Source organism: Amblyomma mixtum, chromosome 3 (assembly GCF_055824585.1).
Source record: "Amblyomma mixtum isolate Tamu chromosome 3, ASM5582458v1, whole genome shotgun sequence".
Taxonomy (NCBI): Eukaryota; Metazoa; Arthropoda; class Arachnida; order Ixodida; family Ixodidae; genus Amblyomma; species Amblyomma mixtum.
Window position 1 is genome coordinate 220,367,070 of NC_143014.1, and position 21,034 is coordinate 220,388,103.

A 21,034-nucleotide genomic window follows, 5' to 3' on the forward strand; every position below is an offset into this window, starting at 1 on the left:
AGTTCTAATTTCTCACTGGTCAACACCACAAATGAAAAAAAAAAAAGATAGAAACATGGTTTCCTTGGTTTCACTGACTGTTGGCTTCTTTAAACATACATCAGATAGTAGGTGAACTAGCCTAGAATGTGCACTCCTGCCAAAGCCAATGCAAAGCTAAGCTTTATTTGGTATGTGGCTACATAAATGCCTTCCAAAACGCAGACCTGTGGTCCGCATTTCATTATACCTAGACCTGCACAATAAATAACTACTCAGTAATTGGTCTACATTGTACACCTTTAAATGTTTTTTGCCATCCAGGCACAAAAAAAAAAAAAAAACATTTTTTTTTCAGCTAAAATGTCATTTTTCACTCAACCTCATAGTGCAAGCCTGAAAAACTACTAGGAGTCTGACACTCCAAAGAGTGCGCTAACCTGGGCTAGAAGGTTGTTTTTTGGGTCATGGTGCAATGGAGAGACAGTGCCTTCAGGTCCAAACCAAAGATTGATGTCGGGCTCTTCATCTTTTTCCGAAAGACAACAATATGTTGGTATGCATATGTCATCTCGTAGCTCCGGTATCTAAAAAACAAAAGACAGTCACACAAAAACAATAGCAACAATACAATGCACAGGCTACTAACTGGGACCTTAGTATTTATTGAAACATAAAGACACGGTTATCTATTTCTCATCAGCACCACCTGCCGAAGCACAAAGGCCTGCTAAAGAAAGCAGTGACGAAGTTGCAGTGCGATGCATTGTGATGAATAGGGTCTCTGGTTTTTCGCATTTCCAAGAAAAATTGTGGATTTGAGCATGTCTTGTGGAATTGTGTGTTAGCAGCTACATTCTCTTTTCTTTTGATGTCACTTTAGTTGCAGACATCAGTAGGAATGCGAAAACGATGAGGATGTTTGATCTGTTTGAAGGTTTTATTTTTGCAACAAGATGATAAAAGGAAAATACAAACATCTTGAGGGATCATGACTTCCTCTTAACAAAGCAACACTAATGGTACGCAAGTTTGGTTTGGTTTTATGGGGTTTAATGTCCCAAAGCGACTCTGGCTATGGGAATGCCATAGTGGAAAGGTCCGGAAAATTTTGACCATCTGGGGTTCTTTCGCGTGCAATGACATCACACAGTACACGGGCCTCTAGCATTTCTCCTCTATCAAAATGCGACCGCTGCAGCTGGGATCTAACCCACGTCTTTCGGGTCAGCAGCTGAGCACCATAACCACTGAGCAACCACAGCGGCTTAAAGAGACGTAGAAATGCATTATAAAGATGACGTATGCTTAACATACAGAGAACATCACGAACATATGAGCATCGTGTAAAATATATAGTATGAGATGGAAAACAGCACAACAGCAAAAAGGAGTTGTGACAAAGCACAGGTTCCATGATTAATTTAATGACCTGAATGCTTTTGAAACCTAGAACCTGGCAACTTACATAATGACCTGAATGCTTTTGAAACCTAGAACCTGGCAACTTACAAAGTTCTGCTCATGCCTTGATATGCTTGCTCCCCCATCTGGTTGCAAAAGCTAGCGCATCAAGTGTGGCGGCTCTGGTGACAATACATTCTATGGGAATAATCAGGATAGTGGTGCCTTTTGAAAGGAATATTAAAAGCAGTGACAAAAATGCTTTTAATTTCGAGTAATGCCCATGGGGTTTCCTCTAGCTGTGGTATCATGCCATCCAGGAACAAACGAGAGTGCCAGACAGACAACTTTTGTAAGGCTGTGTCCCACTTATGGGTAGGATCAACACAACAGGTGCGAGATTCTATATTGTCTGCTTTTTGACAGTGTTACAGCAAAGTGTCTACACGCAACTCCATTGTGCTCAAATAAAGAAAAAACAGTTATTAGTATAAGTAACAGTTCCCTAGACAAAAAGAAAGTTACTGTTACAGCAACAGTTAAAAAAATTCAAAGAGTGACAGGTTATAGATACAGCTGCTCACTAGAAAAAATAGCAGATGTTAGTGCAATGTATTTAGAATATCCCACCATGAAGACTAGCTTCCAAGTAAACGAAAACCGTTACAGTAAAAATCCACATAAAATCGAGCTGTTGATCAACTCAGCTCACCCTACCATCTGGTAGCTGTCCCAGTTAGTTTAGTTGGTATACCAACTACCTTGGATAGGTGGTGGTCCCAGGTTTGAGCCTCAGAACAAGATAAATTATTCTTGAAGTACAAAATTTCTGTGAAAGCTACATAGCTTTCCTTTGTAGCTGTATGCAACCATGTCTGAGTATATGTTACCGAGTACTGCCAAACTGAAATCTCCCACAGTCGAGTCCACTTATGAACCTGACGACCACGCAGATTTTGTTTGCTATATCCGATGTTCATAGTAAATGGACTCTCCGTATAACTATTAAGTTCACTAGAAGTGGCGTTTATTTCTTAAATAACTGTGTTATGCATGTCTACTTATTCAAAGCAAGCACTAATTACCACCGCTCTTTTCAGGCTCTCCAGGGTGATCATGTTCTCCTCACCGGGACTCTTGCTGCCAACTATCAATTTTAGGCATGAGATATAACTAATCGTGGCTGAAGCATCCATGGCAGCTGGTGGCAGGTTGGCTACATTAATCAGATTCCTAGCGGTAGAGGAGTGCTTGTACTTAGCATTAAATGGCTTCGTCAGAGCTTGCAGCCCTGTGATGTTGTGGTCCACAGGAACACAGTCATCCAAGGAAACATCTGGCCAGCTACGCATCAGCGACGCATTGCCACAAATCTACATGCGTCTGATCAAAAGTGTTTTCGAGAGTGTCACCTACAATTCCTAGGCTTATGCAGTGAAGAAAGTAGCGCAGCGCTTGCTGCACAGAATGTATTAGCTGCACTGTACGCTGTCTGTTGCATGGCTGCACGTGGTAGGAGCACAAAAGATGGAGCCTACTGGGCAGGCTACACGTACCACGTGACCAGCATGGCCAGCAAGGCATTCAAACTTCTTGTATTGCTGCTGTTAAATGATCACGACCTATAAGTAGCTTCGCCTGACTTCGCCTTCGACGATGCCCCTGTCTCGCACTCACTGCGCTTCTTTTTTCACTTGGGATGCTTTGCCCAGCTGGCGAACATGCAGGCAATGATTGCATTTGTAGGCCATCAGCACACGCTGATGGCCTACAACTGTTTCAGTGTTGACTTTTTATTGGATTTCTGGGTCGACATGTTCTTTCTGGGGCAATGTCGCAAGTGCCGAGAGATGCTCTTTGATCTCCGCGCTTGCTGGAAACGCGACCACTTCATTAACGGGGCACTTTACAGCGCCTTCTCGTTCGCTATAACAGAGTGGTGTGGCCAAAGTTGTTCGTTGTATCTGAGACAAACTGCTATCGGCCTAATGCATTTTTTGATGGTAGCACCGTACTCGTTCATAATAAGTGAGCGTTCCTTATATCTGTGGCCATTAAAAGCGGGCTTGAGTGTATACTTTGGGAGTTCAACCTGAATGATTTAATCAAGAATTACAAAGGCCCCTAAAAAATAGAAGGAAATTTTTTACTTGAAGCAATTTTTAATCAATGATTTAGAAGCACAGTAGTGAAATGAGATTGGTGGAATGGTACATAAGCACCAACTCATTCCTACCTGGTGGAACAACTGATGCTGAGCCATATAACCTACACCTACATCAGGACCCTGTAAAAGAAACAATATGATCATGTTAAACTAGAGCAAAAAAACATGAACCCGCGTTACAGGCAAATCCCTCATCATAGCATGAAGCATCAGAAATCAGTGTAAAAAAAATCATCAGTAAGGTAGGTACTCAAGCATTTGTTGTATCACTCCAGTAGCTCGTTTAATCCTTGCTTGGAAGAAAACAAGATGGCAGGCTTATTACTTTACAAAATGCAATCAAATAAAAAAAAAATCAGACACGCCTGATCAGATGACATGTTGGCAATGCAATGGCAATAAAAGCTGTTCGTGCCTTTATCGGAAGTGATGCCACTTCCAGTATGGTGACATTACTTCCCTCCAGCTAATGAGAATTTATCGATCTGGTGACATCATTTCGACCCAGCTAATAGGCAGATTTTATGACCAATGCCACATTTTTTTCCTTAATGAGCCTTCTAATGCTATCAAATTAATAAATTATGCAAGACCAGCCCATCTGGAGTTTTCGGTTGTCATAAGCAAGCAGAGACAAAACAAGCTAAGAAACTGTTGCATGCCGTGACATTCCATGTTGCATAGTGAGAATTCCTTTTCTGCCTTAAAGGGGCTATGCAATAAATTAATTGAGTTTAAGTAAAGCAGACAAGAGATAGGCATTCCATCACTCATCACCCCAGCGCAAGAATTTTTGAGCTAGCACCAATAACAACGAAGATATAGACAATTAAAAATTACGCTCCTACTCTCCCCCTCAACTCGTACACGCGGGGCACCAGAAAATAAAACAGCTCCGGGACTAGACCCCAGCCATGAATACGTCATTCACTGACATTCGGTTTGCGACTTCCAGTTGTCGCATCCTAGCAGCAGCGTCAACAGCATCTCTCTGGTCTCGCTTCGCCTTGGGCGGACGAAAAAGACACTGCGAGTGGCTCCCGAACTCCCGACAGAAAGAGGCAGCTGAGGTAAATTGAAACCATATGTGCGAAGGCAGTGCCCTGGCTCACGCTTGCCTGAGGAGGTCGCGTGGCGGCACGAGCAGACGATTCTCACGGCTACCGGAAGTATGCCCAAGGCGTTGTGGTTGCCGTGGCTCCAGCGAATGACAGCATGTGGTGGCCTGCCGATGTCACGGGACTAGTGACGTCTATTTTCACGACTTTAGTTTCAAAATCGGTCACTATGAGCACACCAATCGGCCCGTCAATTTTAAAAACCACTTTTTAAAATTCATAATAAATTTCCGGTTCAGTTCCAAAGACTCATACTTGGTGTGAATGCTTCTTAGCATCATTTCTAAGCATTGAAAATGTTTACAAGCGGCTTTTAATTTGTTGCGTAGTCCCTTTAACTCCGGCAAGGCACACAGAATGGAAGACTTAAGAAAGTAAAGATTTAAAAAGAATGTGTTAATAGGCAGCGATTAATAACCTACTGAGACCTGTTGATCAATTTGGCCTCACCCTGTTATCTGCTAGCCATCCTGCTTAGCTCAGCTGGCAAAATGACTGCCGAAGACAAGCAGTGATCCTGGGTTTGAGCCCTGCACCAGGACATTTTTGTTTTAACTGTAATGTTTCCATGAAAGCTGTATACATCTCCTCTGTAGCCATATGGATGAACTTAGATGAATACTAATGCATGAATACCCCTTATTTCAAATCAACTCCACACCGAAGGAACTCTCTGAACACAATGGAATAACTTTACTTTCTAAAGACACGCAGCATTTCTTTAGGCTTTGTAATATTGCATCTAAATTTCTGGACAGAACTGCCGCCCTGATTACACCACTCAATGTGCCCACAAACTGCTACATGGTAAAAGCATGCAGGAGGAGACATCCTAACACATCACCTCTTCCTTCAGAATGTAGGTGCGGACAAAAGATGCCAAAGTCATCAGTTTCTGAGACCACTCCTCATCAGTGTATCTGCTGCCCAGCTCCACAGGCACTGTGCGCCCACCTGCAACAGTCACAAGGTGCCTTATGCTAGAAAAAAAAAAAAAGGAAACAAGTGGAAGAAAGCTTAGCTGCACCAGTAGTGCTATCATCTTTGCAGTTTCAGGTGTTCCTGAATGACACAGTTAGACTTAACCAGTGAAAACTAAGATACCTGGCATTGTGTCAGATAAAGACTTGCTGAGTTCCAATTTTATCTCATCACACATCACTATCATTGCTTTGTCCAAGGGACACAGTGATAATGCTGATAATGTCTTAATGCTGTGCAAAAGCACCACACTAACAAGTCATTAACATTATCCTGCATTTTACCACAAGATAATAAATGGCAAAAAATACAGACAAATAAGACAACAAGACAAGCACCATCTTGCAAGTGAAGGTTATTCACAAAAAAATTTAACCACAACTGAATCCTGATGATACAATCACGGCTGATACAAACTTCGGTATGATATAAATTCCGAAAATTTCCCAGCTGAAGCTGAACGTGTAGAATGTACAGAATTTCAGGTGCTCTCCTGCGTCACTGTGGACGATACAGATGCAAGAGCTATGAATGCACTCGTAAGCACAAAGTGCTGCCCTCACATCACCAATACTAGTCACGCAATATGCACCTAGAGTGGGGGGTTCTCCAACTGGGTTCTGCGGCACCCCACAGCTCCTTGCGAGTGTTTTTTGGGGTTCCACGAGCGCCTAAATTCATGCATGCCTCAACCCCCAGCTTTCCTTTATACACTTCCTCAGGGCACTATGCACTATGCAGGGGTTCCCCACCTCCTTCTGAAACCTGTGGGGTTCCCCTGATCGAGAGCACTGAGCAGTGACGCGAGGCCCAGACAATGCTGACACCACGATCATTAGTTATGCATTAGACACCATGCACATTGAACGGCCACAAATAAGCCCCATCAGCTGTGAACAAATTAGCATAAATGCCTTTCACATGCTTCAGCATATGCATTTTGTTTGTTTTTTTGATGGTGCAAATTTTGGGTGCCACAGACATCCTTCGCAACTCCGTGAGATTCGTATCATTCAGATTCCACTGTACATACGAATGCCAAAGATCGTATGCACACATCTGTAATGTTAAACAAATATCAAACTGCGTCCCTATAGTTATCCAGAACTCCAGATCAAACACCTTGGCCTGGTGCAAAGAAAGTGGACAGCCTATGCTTCAGTTGAGTTTGCACTTAGAGGCACACACATTAGCCTCTCAGTCCCTGAATAATACTTGTTCAACTTTTAAAAACATTTGGATGTCCGACTCCAGCAACGGTTTTTCATAAAGTTAGCAAGCAAGTACCATATTCATTATCAGCAGGAAGCAGACATGCTTTTTACTACTGCTAAAGCAGCCTGACTAGCCCCAAAACACAAAATGGAGGCACAGAACGGTGAGCAGTGAAATGAACAAAGAAGCCATGCAGCCATGAATGAGTTCCCATAACATTGCACAGCCACAGGTGGAATGTGCTGCACACACTATGCATGCATTTGCATCTCTCACTTGAACCTGAAGAAAACCCATGAAGCAACTGCCATTCAACTACTGCAAGAAATTACACATGCTACAAGTTTCACAGAGCACTATTACATGGCCAGAGTTTTTAAAACTACAAAAGTCACCAATGCATGAAACTAGTAGATATGAGCTCACATCCACCTGTGGCTGCATGTAACTATGCCTGGCATAGAATCAAGAGTAGAAAAGCAGAATGGAGCAAGAAATTCCAGTAAGTACAGTCTGAAATATCCAGATGATCAGAGGTGGGCAAATGCCCTCATTTTTGCCATACCTCCCTCACCCTCGCCAATAAACCCTTGGCCCTCCCTAGCCCTCATTTTGTGAAATTATCTGGCCCTCACTTCGTAAAATTTGCTCGCCCTCCCTCGCCCTCATACTCACTTCATCGGCCCTTCCTCACCCTCACAATCAGAAGTTTTAACATTCAACTTGTCCCTCCTTATTGCCAATATGTACCGATGTTACCGAGTCGCACAAAGCGCAAACAGTTGTTCATTGCATGCGCTTTCGGCTGAGTCCAGCCATGTGGATCCTTTAAGCTTAGTACGCCATAGTTCTCAGTACCTAAGCATGGTTCCAAGAAATAAAAGAGGCGCTGCGCTCATACTGCAGCCAATCACTACCAACAGCCAGGTAAGTCCGGTACTTCCCCCGGCAGCGGCTAAAATGAACTGGGCCGGGAGAACCAGGGTTGTGAAAAGCGCAGAAAACTTTTCACGGCGCCCTGCGTGGCCAACCAGAGGCGTGTGACAGGACAATTGCAGCCTGAAAATTCTCCCAGATGCCAGTAGAAGAGACACTGCCATAATTAATTGGGCCAACCTGCCCATCGAAGTGCAATTCATAAGCTGGGAGGGGGTGCAGCGAAAAACTACTCCACACCACACAGACACAAGAGGGAGATTCGGACCGTTGACCGGTGATAGGGGTCACACCTGATCAGCTGCTGACTGAAGACACGGAGCACACACAGCACACCGGACAACAAAACACTTTACTCTGAATCAATTTGCAAGAAAATACTATTCCAGAGATTAATATTAACAACCTGATTACCAAAAGGCAAGGGACTGAAGCATACACGACTGACGAATTACAAAGTTACACAACAAAAAGACCGTTACTTCGCTAGGACAAAGACAACTGCGTAAAAGAAAGGGCATATGCAGACTCTCAACTTATTTTATTGGGGCATGCATGCATGCATGCATCAAATTACTCACTGATCTGCTCACTGTCCGTTGCCTACAAGATATTCACTAAGGTAATAGCTAATAGAGTCAGGACAACCTTAGGCTGCAATCAACCAAATAATCAGGTGCTGTAGGTGCTTACGATTCAGCCTTTGTTATTTTCCTTCTTTTTAGGTTAGTAATTTGTGATGATGACGTGAGGCTGTGACGCAGAGATTAGAGATTATTTATATGTGGTTTTCCGATTAAAACAGTCAGTTGTAAGTCAGCGCGTGTTCGTGTATCTCTTTTTCTGGTCCTTCGTTTTAGTTGCACTGTTTCGTTCCTTAAGATAATATTGTTATGACCGGTATTGTTATAGGTGGTTTGACTGTAGCTCCCTCTTTTCTTCGACCTGATTAGAAGGGTGTCTCCGCTTCCTGTCAGCTCAGAACATGAAACAGTGGTATTGTGCTGGAAATATAATTTCTGTGCTATCACTCTGAAGGTACTTCAGCATTGCCACACAACAAATGCTGCTGCCCACCATGCAGAGGGCATGATTAATATGTCACCGAACACATGTTCCATGCGTATTCCCTTTCTTTCGATAGCTTCTCAAAGCAAAATGCAACATTCCAAATTAGCACAACAATTCAACAAACTATATTTTCACATGCATTATCCACATCAAACGTTAAAGAAAAAGGAACCAAAAAATGGGGGTGTGGGTTATATGCAGATATTGAGGAGCGGGGGGGGGGGGGGGGGGGTATTTTGCTTTATGGCAATGCACGATGTTGTACAGTGTATTTACAAGCCCCATCGTCACTGATGCACTATTGAGCTTATGGATCATTGAAGCTTGGAGGTCAATCACTATGAACATGGTGTTTAAAGGCTTCAACAACAGTTCAAGAAGCAACAGGATCGACGCATAAGAAAACAAAAAAATTTTCAACAGAAAAGAAGCTTCAAAAAACAGCAGCGACATTGATAACTGAATACGGCCAAGGACATAGACTTTCAGCTAGCATCTTGACATAAATTTGTTCTGACAACAAGCTGACCATGCTTACACAGTAATAACAGTGTGCATATACATAGCTTGCACTAGCGACAGTGAAAGGAATCCTGGGATATGCTTCCGCCATGTATGAGGTTTAACGTCCCAAAGCGACTAAGGCTATGAGAGACGCCGTAGTGGAGGGCTCCGGAAATTTCGACCACCTGGGGTTTTTTAACGTGCACTGACATCGCACAGCACACGGGCCTCTAGAATTTCTCCTCCAAAGAAATTCCAGCCGCCGCGGCCGGGATCGAACCCGCGTCTTTTGGGTCAGCAGCCGAGCACCATAGCCACTGAGCCACCGCGGCGGCAACTACCAATGCCATAAAGCAATGTCCAGAAGGGCTGCAATCCACCATATTTGTAACTCAGTTCCTCCTTACTTTGCTTTTTCTTGCTTCTGATAGTGTGGCAGCTCACTTTTTTTTCTCGTGTTTTTTGCGGCGCCAGTATAAAGAAAGGAAGATTTCCAGATAAGCTGTTAGTCACCTGACAGGCAAACTTTCAACATGTGCAGATCAGGTTTGATCTGCATGTGCTTCAAAATGCCTTACATCCCTCTGTTGCCACTGTTGAAATGACACATGGCATCATACAAACCAAACTTCAGTGTTTGTAGGCTGACACAACCAACCAGTGTGTTCCAAATGCCTAGTGTCCTTCTGTGAGAATTTTAATTAATACAAACAAAAATAGACATAGATGGTAAGACAATTATTATTTCTCTAAAAAGTGATGAAGAAAATAACTAATCAAGCAGAACTTTTTGCTGGGCTAGTTGGTTCATTGTGATAAGAGTGAAAACAGCGCGAAAGAAGCCCGAAGGCGAAACGAAGAAGGGACAGGAAAGAGGCCAGTTCCAGGCCAGTTCAGGACTCTTTCCTGTCCCTTCTTCGTTTTGCCTTCGGGCTTCTTTCGCGCTGTTTTCACTCTTATCAAAATAACTAACGCTGCAAAAATTTGGTAACTACTTCGATGTCAAACTTTCAGCTTCAGTTTTCCAAGATGCACTGGTGGTTACAACTTTGGAATGGCGTTAGTTTTCTTAGAAGCATAATTTTTATTATAGTTCTGTCAGAAATGAATGGGTATTTTGATGAAAAATATTTTAATTGCTTTTTTTTGTCAAAAATGTCAAGTTTGCAAAGTGGTATTATACCTTAAGTGCACGTTGACTGAACTGAAATCTGGTCTATTCTGATAACCAAAGTAAACATCAAGGTAGCTAATGGTTCATACAGACATTTATTTTACAATACTTAAAACTTCAGGCATGTAGTCTGCATTGCATCTAGAATATCTGATAAAATGCAGTAATTTTCAGCTCAACCTTGGCATGCAATACTGGCACCATCACAAATTTTGCGAGTTCTATGGTTCTCACAACTAAGCCACTATAAATTCTTTACCTGTGGACCAGTGGCATGGGCTTTCACCTTTTCCGGATATATTAATTAGCGCCTTTTTAGCTGAAATTCTCATCAAGCTTCCAACACAACCAAGGCAAATGCCCTTGCAAACACATAGAGCAACTCATTCACTATACTCAAGTTACAGGACAGGTGCACAGCCAAACAACATTAAACTTGATATAATATTTTACAGTTTCACGAGGGAAAGTGTAGTGCTGCAAAATTTCATAAGCTACATAGTTGCAGAGGCTGCAATTCTGTAGACGAAAATTGCTGTAAGTTTGCATTCGGTCTCAGAAGCAGTACTTTAGTGCTTCCCAAAATGTTTGCTGAGCTACGCTACACTTTGCTGGATGAAACATGTGTTTCGTCCAGCAAACAAAAAAACGAAATTTTGTTTATTTGAACAGCTTGTTCGAGTGGTATTTCACTCTATTCTTTTTCTATTTTCACTTTTAGCTTGTATTTCATGCTGTGCCAGAAAAAGTTCCAAGCAGTGGCACCTGAAGGAAAGATGACATTCATTCCAAAATGAAACGAAAAATTCAGGAGGGCACTTAGTTGACCTAAAGTGTGATGAGGCGAAAGCCTTAAGCGCAGTGTTGCTGCTTGTGTCACTGATGTGTGGTTAAGATGTTAAGCAACAGCGTCTTGCAATGCTGCCAGGGAGTCCACAGAAGCCCATTGCCCGTTCAGCTCTACGCCTTGCTCGTCGGTAAATTGGTTTTTTGAGGAAAGGAAATGTATCTGTCTCGCATATCTCGGCGGACACCTGAACCTCGCCGTAAGGGAAGGGAGGACGATTGGAGTGTACGAAGACACCGTATTCACTAGACGTGCCTTTGTTCTGCCCAAACCATCGAGCTGGCATGGCGGAGTGGTTAGCATGCTTGTCTCGCACTCCGGAGACCCTGGTTCGATTCCCCAACTCGACCAGTTTCCTACTCGGTTTTATTTATTTATCTGGTCTGACCTATAAAGGTTAATCAGGCTAATTGGTTAATTAACTAAGCTCAGTCCCACTTACTTGGAGCATCACTATACCATACCTTTAATTGGTTGCATGGTTACTAGCCAAAGTACAATTACCCCTGCCTGAAATTCGCGCACTGTGACGTCACGACCATTTCGATCAATTGAAAAGCGTGACATTTCTGTCGACAACTCCTGCTTACAATGATGAGGCATTAAAAGCTCCCGCCTTAATAAATGAGTACATGCAAGCCTTTTTGATAGATTCATTTTGTGAATTTACTAGGGGCATACCTGTTCATAGGCTGCATGAACACATATTTATGTACCTTCTCACGCCCTCAGATATGTAAATATGGCCCAGGTTAAGTTTGTAAATGTTTAGCACTTACGGGGCCAAGCTTACCACTTCTCCAGACCTGCTAAGCTTCTCTGGTGAGGGTTTGGCATTTCCTGGCCTTATGATAAGGCAGTAGTGTTCAGCTGAATTTGTAGAACACTACCTTAACCCAACTTGCAGTTAGCCCACAAAGCTGGCTTGCCAAGCCAAAGGTTCACAACCTTTCTCAGCATCTTCTAAGCAATGGTAGTCAACTACGCTATCACTGTCCACCCCTTTGTTTGCAAAAAACAAAAGGGAGTCTTAAAATTTTTTACATGCTTAGCATTTAATGGGCCAATCCTTAACAGTTTACTAACGTACATCCGTTGGCCTGTGAAGCCTCAATAGATTGGTTTATTAGTTTATTAGGATTTAACGTACCAAAGCAACTCAGGCTATGAGGGACACCGTAGTGAAGGACTCCAGAAATTTCAACCACCTGGGGTTCTTCAACATGCACTGACATCGCACAGTACACAGGCTTCTAGAAGTTCGCCTCCATCAAATTTCAGCCACTGCGGCCAGGATCGAACTCGCATCAAAATTTTGGGTCAGCAGCCGAGCGCCATAACCACTGAGCCACCGCAGCGGCTCCAGCAGCCTCAATAGAGATGTAAGGAAAAGGTAAAAGCATCGAATGCAAAAAATTGAGCAGTGAAATTTGCAGCTGGGAATCAAACATAAGACCTTTCATACCATTAGAACAAGAGATGAAACAATGTGCGTATGCTGCTGAAAAAGATGAAAATTGGTTTTGAGGAAAGGAAATGACGTAGTAACTGTCTCACATATCTCGGTGGACACCCGAACCGCGCCATAAACGAAGGGATAAAGGAGGGAGTGAAAGAAGAAAGGAGGAAAGAGGTGCCGTAGTGGAGGTCTCGAAAATAATTTCAACTACCTGGGGATCTTTAACGCGCACTGACATCGCACAGCACACGGGCGCCTTTTGCGTTTCAACTCTATCGAAACGCGGCTGCTGTGGTCAGGTTCGAACCCGGGTGGCCACGTTTCGATGGAGGCGAATCGCAGAAGGCGCCCATGTGCTGTGCAATGTCAGTGCCCAACTGCGGAATTTGAACCCATGCTTTGCTGCATAGCATAGCCTCGGTGCCAAGGCAGAGCAAGTGTAAAATACTTCAGTGTCCCTAATTGCCCTCCCCCGTTTCCTCTTTTCATAGGTATGGCTCCCAGAAGCTCTACAAATACCAAGCATTTAAAATGCCTAGAGGACATGCCATAAGAGGCAGCGAGCACTTTAGCCACCTCTTTCAGCATGTGAAAGCAGACATATAAGGGGCCTTTGCAAACAATGGCAGGTTGTTATACCTGCACAACTTTTGCAATTGTATCCCTATGAAGCATGTCTACTTCATCATGATCATGCATTTACCTCCATGGTTGGCAAGAGAGTGCAGGCCAATAGTCCATCCCTTTGGTTATAATCACGGGCTTCTCTTCGTTGAAGTATGCCGTCATGAAATGCTCCACAGAAGGGCAAGTAAGGCGAGTCACTGGGAATTTCAAATCCAATGAAGGGAGTGCCTCACATTCCACCTAGCAAGAGGAAACAAGTACACATTAAAACTGAGTGGAAAGGACTTAGCAGACAAGGACTTGGCAAGACAAAAACTACATTATTATACAAGCTTTATCCACATCTGTCTCATCTTGCCAGTTACATATCTGATAAGTGCAATCAGCTGTAACGGCACAGCAAGGTATATAAACGATATTCGCAGCCTCTTCAGCAAAAATAAAATACTTCCTTTAGGTGTGGCTGCAGCTCTTAACACCAAGAAAAACTTCAGTAAGCAGTGACTGACCGAAATTTCAGTACAATGTTCAGTTCGAAATTTCAGTACCTGGTTCTCGAATCGGCTTTTATTGGTGATAGAGCTACTCTGCTCCTGACGGATAGCAACAGTTCGGAGGCCCAGAGGCGGAGGTGCTGATCCCGTCGCCATATTTCTCGGGCAAGTCCATCGCTCGGTGCTTAAGGACTCCACTGTACGGCGTCATCATTGGAAATGTACCAGGCGCCCAGGACCCATTCTCCATCAACCGGACGGTGCTACCGTGACATCTGACTGTCCCGAATGGGATAGGAGAGACTGAAGGCTCTGCCATGCTAGGGACAGCAAAGGTTCCTATGGCGTGCAGGGACGTGTCCATCAACATGTTGGAGGTGTCAAGACCCACGTTCCGAAGGAAACAAGAGGAGGACGCAACATTGGATGTGTGCCGGAACAAAGTCAGCGAGACTTATCCTGGCAAGAACAACACCACCCATACGTTTCACTTTGAAGACATAACATTGAACATATCAAAGGGCCCTCAAACGTCGGTGCCGACTATCTTAGCTAGGCTTGAGGTTCTGAATTGTATTCATGCTGTAAATATTGTACATAGTGGTTAATGTTTCTGTGCTCTGTTAGTGCGTTCCTGTGTTTCCCCTGTTGTATGGTTGACTGTCATGTATTCAGTGTTTTCTGGAGCGAACTGGGCCATTGCAAACCGGTGGTCCCGTTCATAGTGCGTGTGTGTGGTGATGTGGTGCGTGCAGAACGGTGTCCAGCATCTCCTCGTTGCGTCTTCGGCTTCTGTCTTGTGTGCTGCTGCCCCATGTTGTAATTTTTTCCGATGGAAAAAACTCCGAAAGGGGGGCTTTTGTACGGAGCCAGCGCCACACTGCGGCTAGAGAAGATGCACGGGGTGGCAGAGGACGAAGAAAAAGGGGAAATAGACCGTGGCGAAGAGAGCGTGCCAGAGAGAACAGGAATAACGCGGTCGGCGACGGACGTGGACCATATCTGCTGGCTCCCTGAGTTCCCAGGCTTGGACCTCAGCCGCAGACATCCGGGCTACCAGACCTGGACAGCCGTAGTCGAGAGCCTGAGCCACCAGACCCAGGCGCCCTCCCTTCCTGTCTGGCAGCCTCTGAACATGGGCCGCCTTTGTCACCACCGCTGCTTACCCGGGCTACCTGACCTGGGGGCCGTGCCCGGATCCTACACGTGTGACGGCTTCCTGCGGCAGCGTTGAGGCCCACCGTGGACAGCACCATCAGCTGTGACGCTGACGCCTGCCGCCGGGGAGACCGCCGTCCACACCACGTCTCCATTAGCGCATCGACTGGAGCCTACAGACTGCGCCGAGCCCCGCCACACCTCCTCGCTCAACAAGGAGGTGTGGAGGCACAAACTACCCACCAGGCTCATCACTGGGACACAGAAAACTTGAGCGCACCTTTCCTCTTTTTTCTTTTTTAGCTCTCTCCTTTACCCACCGCGAGTGTTTTGTTTTCCCGTTCTTGTTGGTTCTTTTCATGTCAAGACTTAAGTTAGAGTTCCTATCCTCTACATGCTGCCTGGTTTATTTTCTACCTTTTAACACGTAAATTTAGCCTGCAGTCTTGCCCCTCACAGCGTCATGCATTCTGCTGTACTACTTCTTTTACTTAGCAACCAGGTATGCTGCATCAGTTCAGAAGTTAAGACTCTAGACGATTAGTTTCCCTGTATACATCGTGCTTTGTCATTTTTGTTTAATATGTCAAAGTAGTTGCCCGCCATAGCCGCGCTGTTGCTGCCAACTAGGAGCACAGAAGGAAGCCGTTGCAGCCCTCCACCAGGTAATTCCGCCTGACAAACAGGTTGAATAAGTGCTGTACTGCTCTCTGCGCATCAAGAAAAATGTTTCTAATCAGAAGAGATGTGCATGCTTTGAAATATTTGCCTATGCGAGTTGGTTTCGAAGGCAACATCGCTTGGTGTAGTGTAGGCACGCTACGTTCATTTTTGCCTACACCACGCCCGCTGGCGACCGCAGCACCACCTTCGTTTACAAACATGACTCTTGTCTATAGATAACACACGGCACTTGAGAATTTTGTTCGTAAGGAAATACGGAGTTTTGGTGCAGGCTTGGCACAGATTACTCGTAATTTGTCATAATGTAGCACCATGTAGCAGGCTTTGCCTTCTGGTGCAGTTTGGCACAATCGGCACAGACACATCACTGGCATAAAATTTATTCAGCCCTAAATTTACACATTTAGTTTTTTTATTATTATTATTATTATTGCGGCCCATTACAATGTAGCTAACAGAACCCTCTGTTTAGTAACAGAAAAAAAATACAGGATACATGCTGCATATGTAGAAAAAAATGTTTGGAAAAATTTGCATCACTTAAAGAAACAGCCACGATTATGTCCTGTAGGTTGATTCGTGCAGTTGATCAAATTGATCAGTTTGCCCAAGTGTGGCAAGAAAAGAGTTAAAAGCTGGTTCAAATCATTAGCCTTTTCAGGTGCAGTTCATGATTTCAATTCAAAACAAATATCTTTCTGCCTAAATAGCATATCCAGGCCTCTAAGAAAGCCTATTCATTAATTTTCCTACAGAAAGCACCATTGTTTATTTTTTCATACATGCACAAAATTTCTCAAACTGCCAAAACTTTTCTATTTCTTATGAAAACGTGCCACAGGTAAAAAAGCAGAAAGTGAAGAACACACAAAACATACATGTACATGCTAGTGTTACGTGTGTGTCTCATGTGTTCTCTGTCAGCCATTTACTTTTGACACCTTTTCCTAAAAAATGTCAAACCAACTCGCCCAACAGTACGCGTCAAGCTGTCAAAATAGTTGGAAACCATAATAGTAAAATTCCAGGATTTATTAAACTGCCACCTTAGGGACCGTACAAACATTTTCTATTTTGAAGATCCTGCGATAAAGGCATTAGACTAAGCAGCCCACACAGGATTATATTGGTCCCCAGCACCACAAAACACAAAAAAAAAGGTTCATACAAGTATGTTGCATATCTAAGTACAAAACCTTGTGGTAAAGATCAAATGCCAACAAGTCAACCAAGAAGATATAGTCTGTTTTGGCTTCTTTTTTCACCGTGCACAATTACGCCTTTGCAGTGAGTAGTTCATTATTTTATTGCTAACCTAGTCTCTGCCACCAATATTTTTACATAATTTTAACCTGTCACAAGCTTCCACATTGAAGGTATGCTCAATAACATACAGCACAGTTTTCACACCGAAAAACAAACACCCCTGGCAATCGTTGCAACAATGTCAGAATAACTGCCACCTGAAGACAAATATCACAGGGCAAGACAAAAACAAAAAGCCAAGGAAGCATTCATTTGAAACTCCTGCATGTGTACAAAATAAAAAGTCCTTCTTGCATATAAAATGCTCTGCTCATAGAATGCACACTGCACCCACGCCAGGAAAGTTTTTCAGCCGCAAAAGCTAACGAATCGCCACACTGAAGCTCTAATGCATTAAACGAGATAGTGTCAGGCCCAGATATATTGAACCTAGATATTTTGAATTACTGGTTAAATCGAACACACAAATTATCTCTGCAAAAATTTGTGCAAAAATAAAGGAAAGTCATGTAATATATCGAACTGCAATTTCAAATAGTGCGCCGCAGTGAGAGCGCTGCAAACACTTTTCTCGCATGGAGACAGGTCGGCTGCTGGTCTTGAGCACCTGCTGGTAGCACTAGTGCTGTCAAACCGTGTCACAAGGTGAACATGGGGCGTGTTTGGGGGTGGCCTTAAATTTCTTGTACTCATTTTCCATGCCACATTGCTGTCATGTGGTAAAGCCAATCTAACTATAGACTAATGGCATGTTTCACTTGCTTCGCAGCTGAAGGTGTTGCGGAAACAAAATGTACCTTAATGAGATTATTTTTTTCTAATGGCGCCAGGATCTGGCATCTTATGATGGGCGGCTACTAGTTCCAAAGCACTGTCTGCTACAGCTTCAATGCGAATGCCAGCATGCCAACGGGCGGCACACCACTGCAAGCAATGCGTCACTAGTGCGGGCGCAATGTATTCTTGCTTCTAGGGTACAGATAAGCTGATCTATTGCCATTTTTTATATATCAAGTTGTCAATATACTGAACTGTTTTGCAAACCCCTTCGTATTCGATATATTCAAGCTGGACTGTATCACTGCCCAATCACCTAAAGGACAGAGCAGGAGCTGGGAATAAATGGAAAAAGTGAGCATGCTTACACTGCATTTAAAAGGTCACTTTCAATCCTTAAGATTTAAAAAACTGCAATTTCTTTTTCCCTGCACACCATACTACATACATCAAAATGAAAAATAAAATAAAATAAAAAGACAACACACACACACACACACACACACATACACTCAGTGCCAAGAACTGTAGCAAAAGCACACAGTGACACCAGACTGACATGTGCTACCTGATACTGCTATCTGTGTTTGTCAATGGTTATGTTCGTGCAAATCACCTGTAGGTCTCGTCCACCGTATAGAAATTAAGCAGTTTCTTGTGGCAAGCGTGTAATATGTCACCACTATGTGTGCCTGCCTAAAAAAAGCAGCCCTCATGATTGGTAAAAAAAAAAATGCAGCACAAAAACGCTTACCTTTTTAAGAACTTGTGATGAAATTAGCTCCGGTAATTCCTTGTGAACTTTGGTAGCAAGCTTTGCTAGTATATTTTCCATGACAGGGGCTCCCAGTATAAGACCCATGTCACAAGTATTCAGAATATCCTGAAAAGCAATGAATAGTCTCGATAGCTAAAAATGCACGAAATTAATAAGTGGTGAGAGCACAGTAAACAAATGCGAACAATGAATAAAACTGCTTCACTGGCATTCTGAAACACGAAAAAGGATACATTGCAGCCGTTATGTACCAGCCATTATGTTGTCAGCTATTTTCATTTAACGTTAAAGTAGAAATTTCTGAAAAGGTGAACACACCCTTCTAATTTGTAGCACTTTTTGTAAACCTTTGACAGGCTATGCACACAATTGTGTACAAAACGAACTTGCAGCTTTTTCTCAGAGTGGGCTGCACCTAGCAGTGATATCTTTGTTTCATGTGAATTTTGCATCTTTCACCTCACAAATAAGCAGGTTTTTTATGCCATATAAAAAACGCAGTAAATAATATTTAGTGAAACAGTGAGCAGGGTAGCACGTCATCTGCCATTTTTATGCAGACATATTTTGCCAACAGCAGTAATATTTTTTTTCTTTTTTTTTTTTCAGTTTCAAACGTGATGTGCACTTTGAAAGAGAAATTATTTTCCACAATCCTTTAGGTGTCTATCTGATAAGAGTCGGCATTTCGATGTTGCTATTTTCATCAATTACGACACTTCATACGAAATTCTGCACATCCCTGCAAAAAATCAATCACTAGTATTTTGCACTGAAAAACTAACAAATTGTCTTTCTTAAGGCCTAAATATACTATTTAGGCAGAATATTTCATTTCAATTGAAACAAAGAAAAAAGGTGTGTCAAAGGGTTAAAGAAGTGCATTTGTTATGCAAGTAAAAACTATGCATCAAATCAAAAGGCTAAGAAATGCACCTGCAATAACAATGAACTATATCTACCCTGAAATGTTTTTCCTTTCAAGTAGAATACTCAATATAAGTGACTGCTGAGTTTACCAATGCTATCTGATGGTCCAGAAAAATAAGTTAAAATTAGAAGGCCACCGCTTGTGTATCAAGCTGAGAGTATTTATTTCTTACATACACAAGACTGTGGATGTTTTCGGGAGTTCACAGAAAGTTTTCCAGCTTGCACCCACACAGCAGCTCCTTGCACCAATTCACCCTTAGAAACTTTCACTGCCTAATAAGCTCCACATAGAGATGCCAACCGGGTTTTGTAAGACAGTCCAAATTTTGACCAGAAGTTTTAAGTCCAGATTTGACCGAGGTAGGTACAACCAAAATTTGAGCCTATCTGGATATAAACACCAAAGACAAATGCTAAAAGCACTACAAATTGAAACAAAAAGAGCAATCACACCCCTACAGCTGATAGTACCTGTGGCAGAGTACAGCACATAAGTCAAAAAATATCAGTGGCATGACATGCTATGCCCCACCACTACGCTAACTCATGTCGCAACACGCTACCATCTTGCTTTATTATTACTATTGCTGCTTCTACTACTATCACTAATAATTATGATGACCTTTTTTTATGATGATGCTGATGGTAATTTTTAATGGTGCTAAGGCAGCGTTGGTAAAAAGTGCCATGGCTGAGGTCAAAAACCCATTTCTTCTACCCACCTGCGTTGGTTTTGCCTGGCCAAGTTCGCACAGTGCTTTCAGTAAACTGCCGTAGCTGTACATCCTTCTCCAACCCAGTGGCACGTCCTTCCAATGACCAATGTTGATCATTTCCCAAGACATATCACGAATTGCCCTGGCAGTTTCGAAGTTTTCTTGTAGTGCCGTCATATCTGGGGAGTGGCATTACATAAGCACAAAAATCCAGTAAAGCAATTAAGTTTTTAACATTTCCTCTCATGTCCATGCTAAACTACTGCATGCTTACTCTGTCATGTTGCGTTGCCATGAATATAGACCTAGCGTTGTCAATATAGACACAGAGCAAGGAGAGGTGGAGGACTTCACGCAAGTTACCATGCATTACCAGGGGCTCCTACAGATCTTCTTCGAACATGTATTTGCATAAAAGACATGGGCGCTCTTTACTGTTAACCAAGTGAGGTGAGGTCGGTGTGGTGTATGTCCGCGGGCGGTCGAAAATGCGTGCACAAGGGGAAGTGAAAATGTGCATGCATGATGCATTCCTGCATTAAAACCTACCTTCGCAGGCATGTGCGTGATTCACGAAGTCGACGCATTTCCTCAGAAGAAACATCACAGGTTCGTCGTCATCTACAACGTCATCGGTGGTGAATGTCACGGGACAGCCCAAATGTTTGTCTGCAAGGCTAGTCATCTGCACAAATTGAATGACAATATCTTACGTGCATGGGCAGTTGAAAACAGTTGCCGTGCGT

The 21,034-nt window shown here is 43.2% G+C and overlaps 1 protein-coding gene across 9 annotated transcripts in view; it reads right to left on the bottom strand.

Moving 5' to 3' along the window:
• LOC149353744 (lysine-specific demethylase 8-like) overlaps positions 1–21,034 on the bottom strand; it is a 46,769-nt gene that overhangs the window by 9,264 nt on the left and 16,471 nt on the right. For 8 of the 9 annotated variants that reach the window (XR_016291039.1, XM_089582781.1, XM_089582777.1 and 5 more), the window contains 7 exons: positions 20,838–20,973; positions 20,295–20,467; positions 18,616–18,744; positions 13,559–13,722; positions 5,513–5,648; positions 3,620–3,670; positions 420–566 (listed from right to left, as the gene is read on the bottom strand). Coding sequence is in view for 8 of the 9 variants with exons in the window: in XM_089582781.1 (XP_089438907.1) it covers positions 420–566; positions 3,620–3,670; positions 5,513–5,648; positions 13,559–13,722; positions 18,616–18,744; positions 20,295–20,467; positions 20,838–20,973 (936 nt within the window). In the remaining variant the exon portion in view is untranslated. The remainder of the gene's footprint in view (positions 1–419; positions 567–3,619; positions 3,671–5,512; positions 5,649–13,558; positions 13,723–18,615; positions 18,745–20,294; positions 20,468–20,837; positions 20,974–21,034) is intronic. The other variant, XM_089582779.1, reaches the window with a different exon arrangement.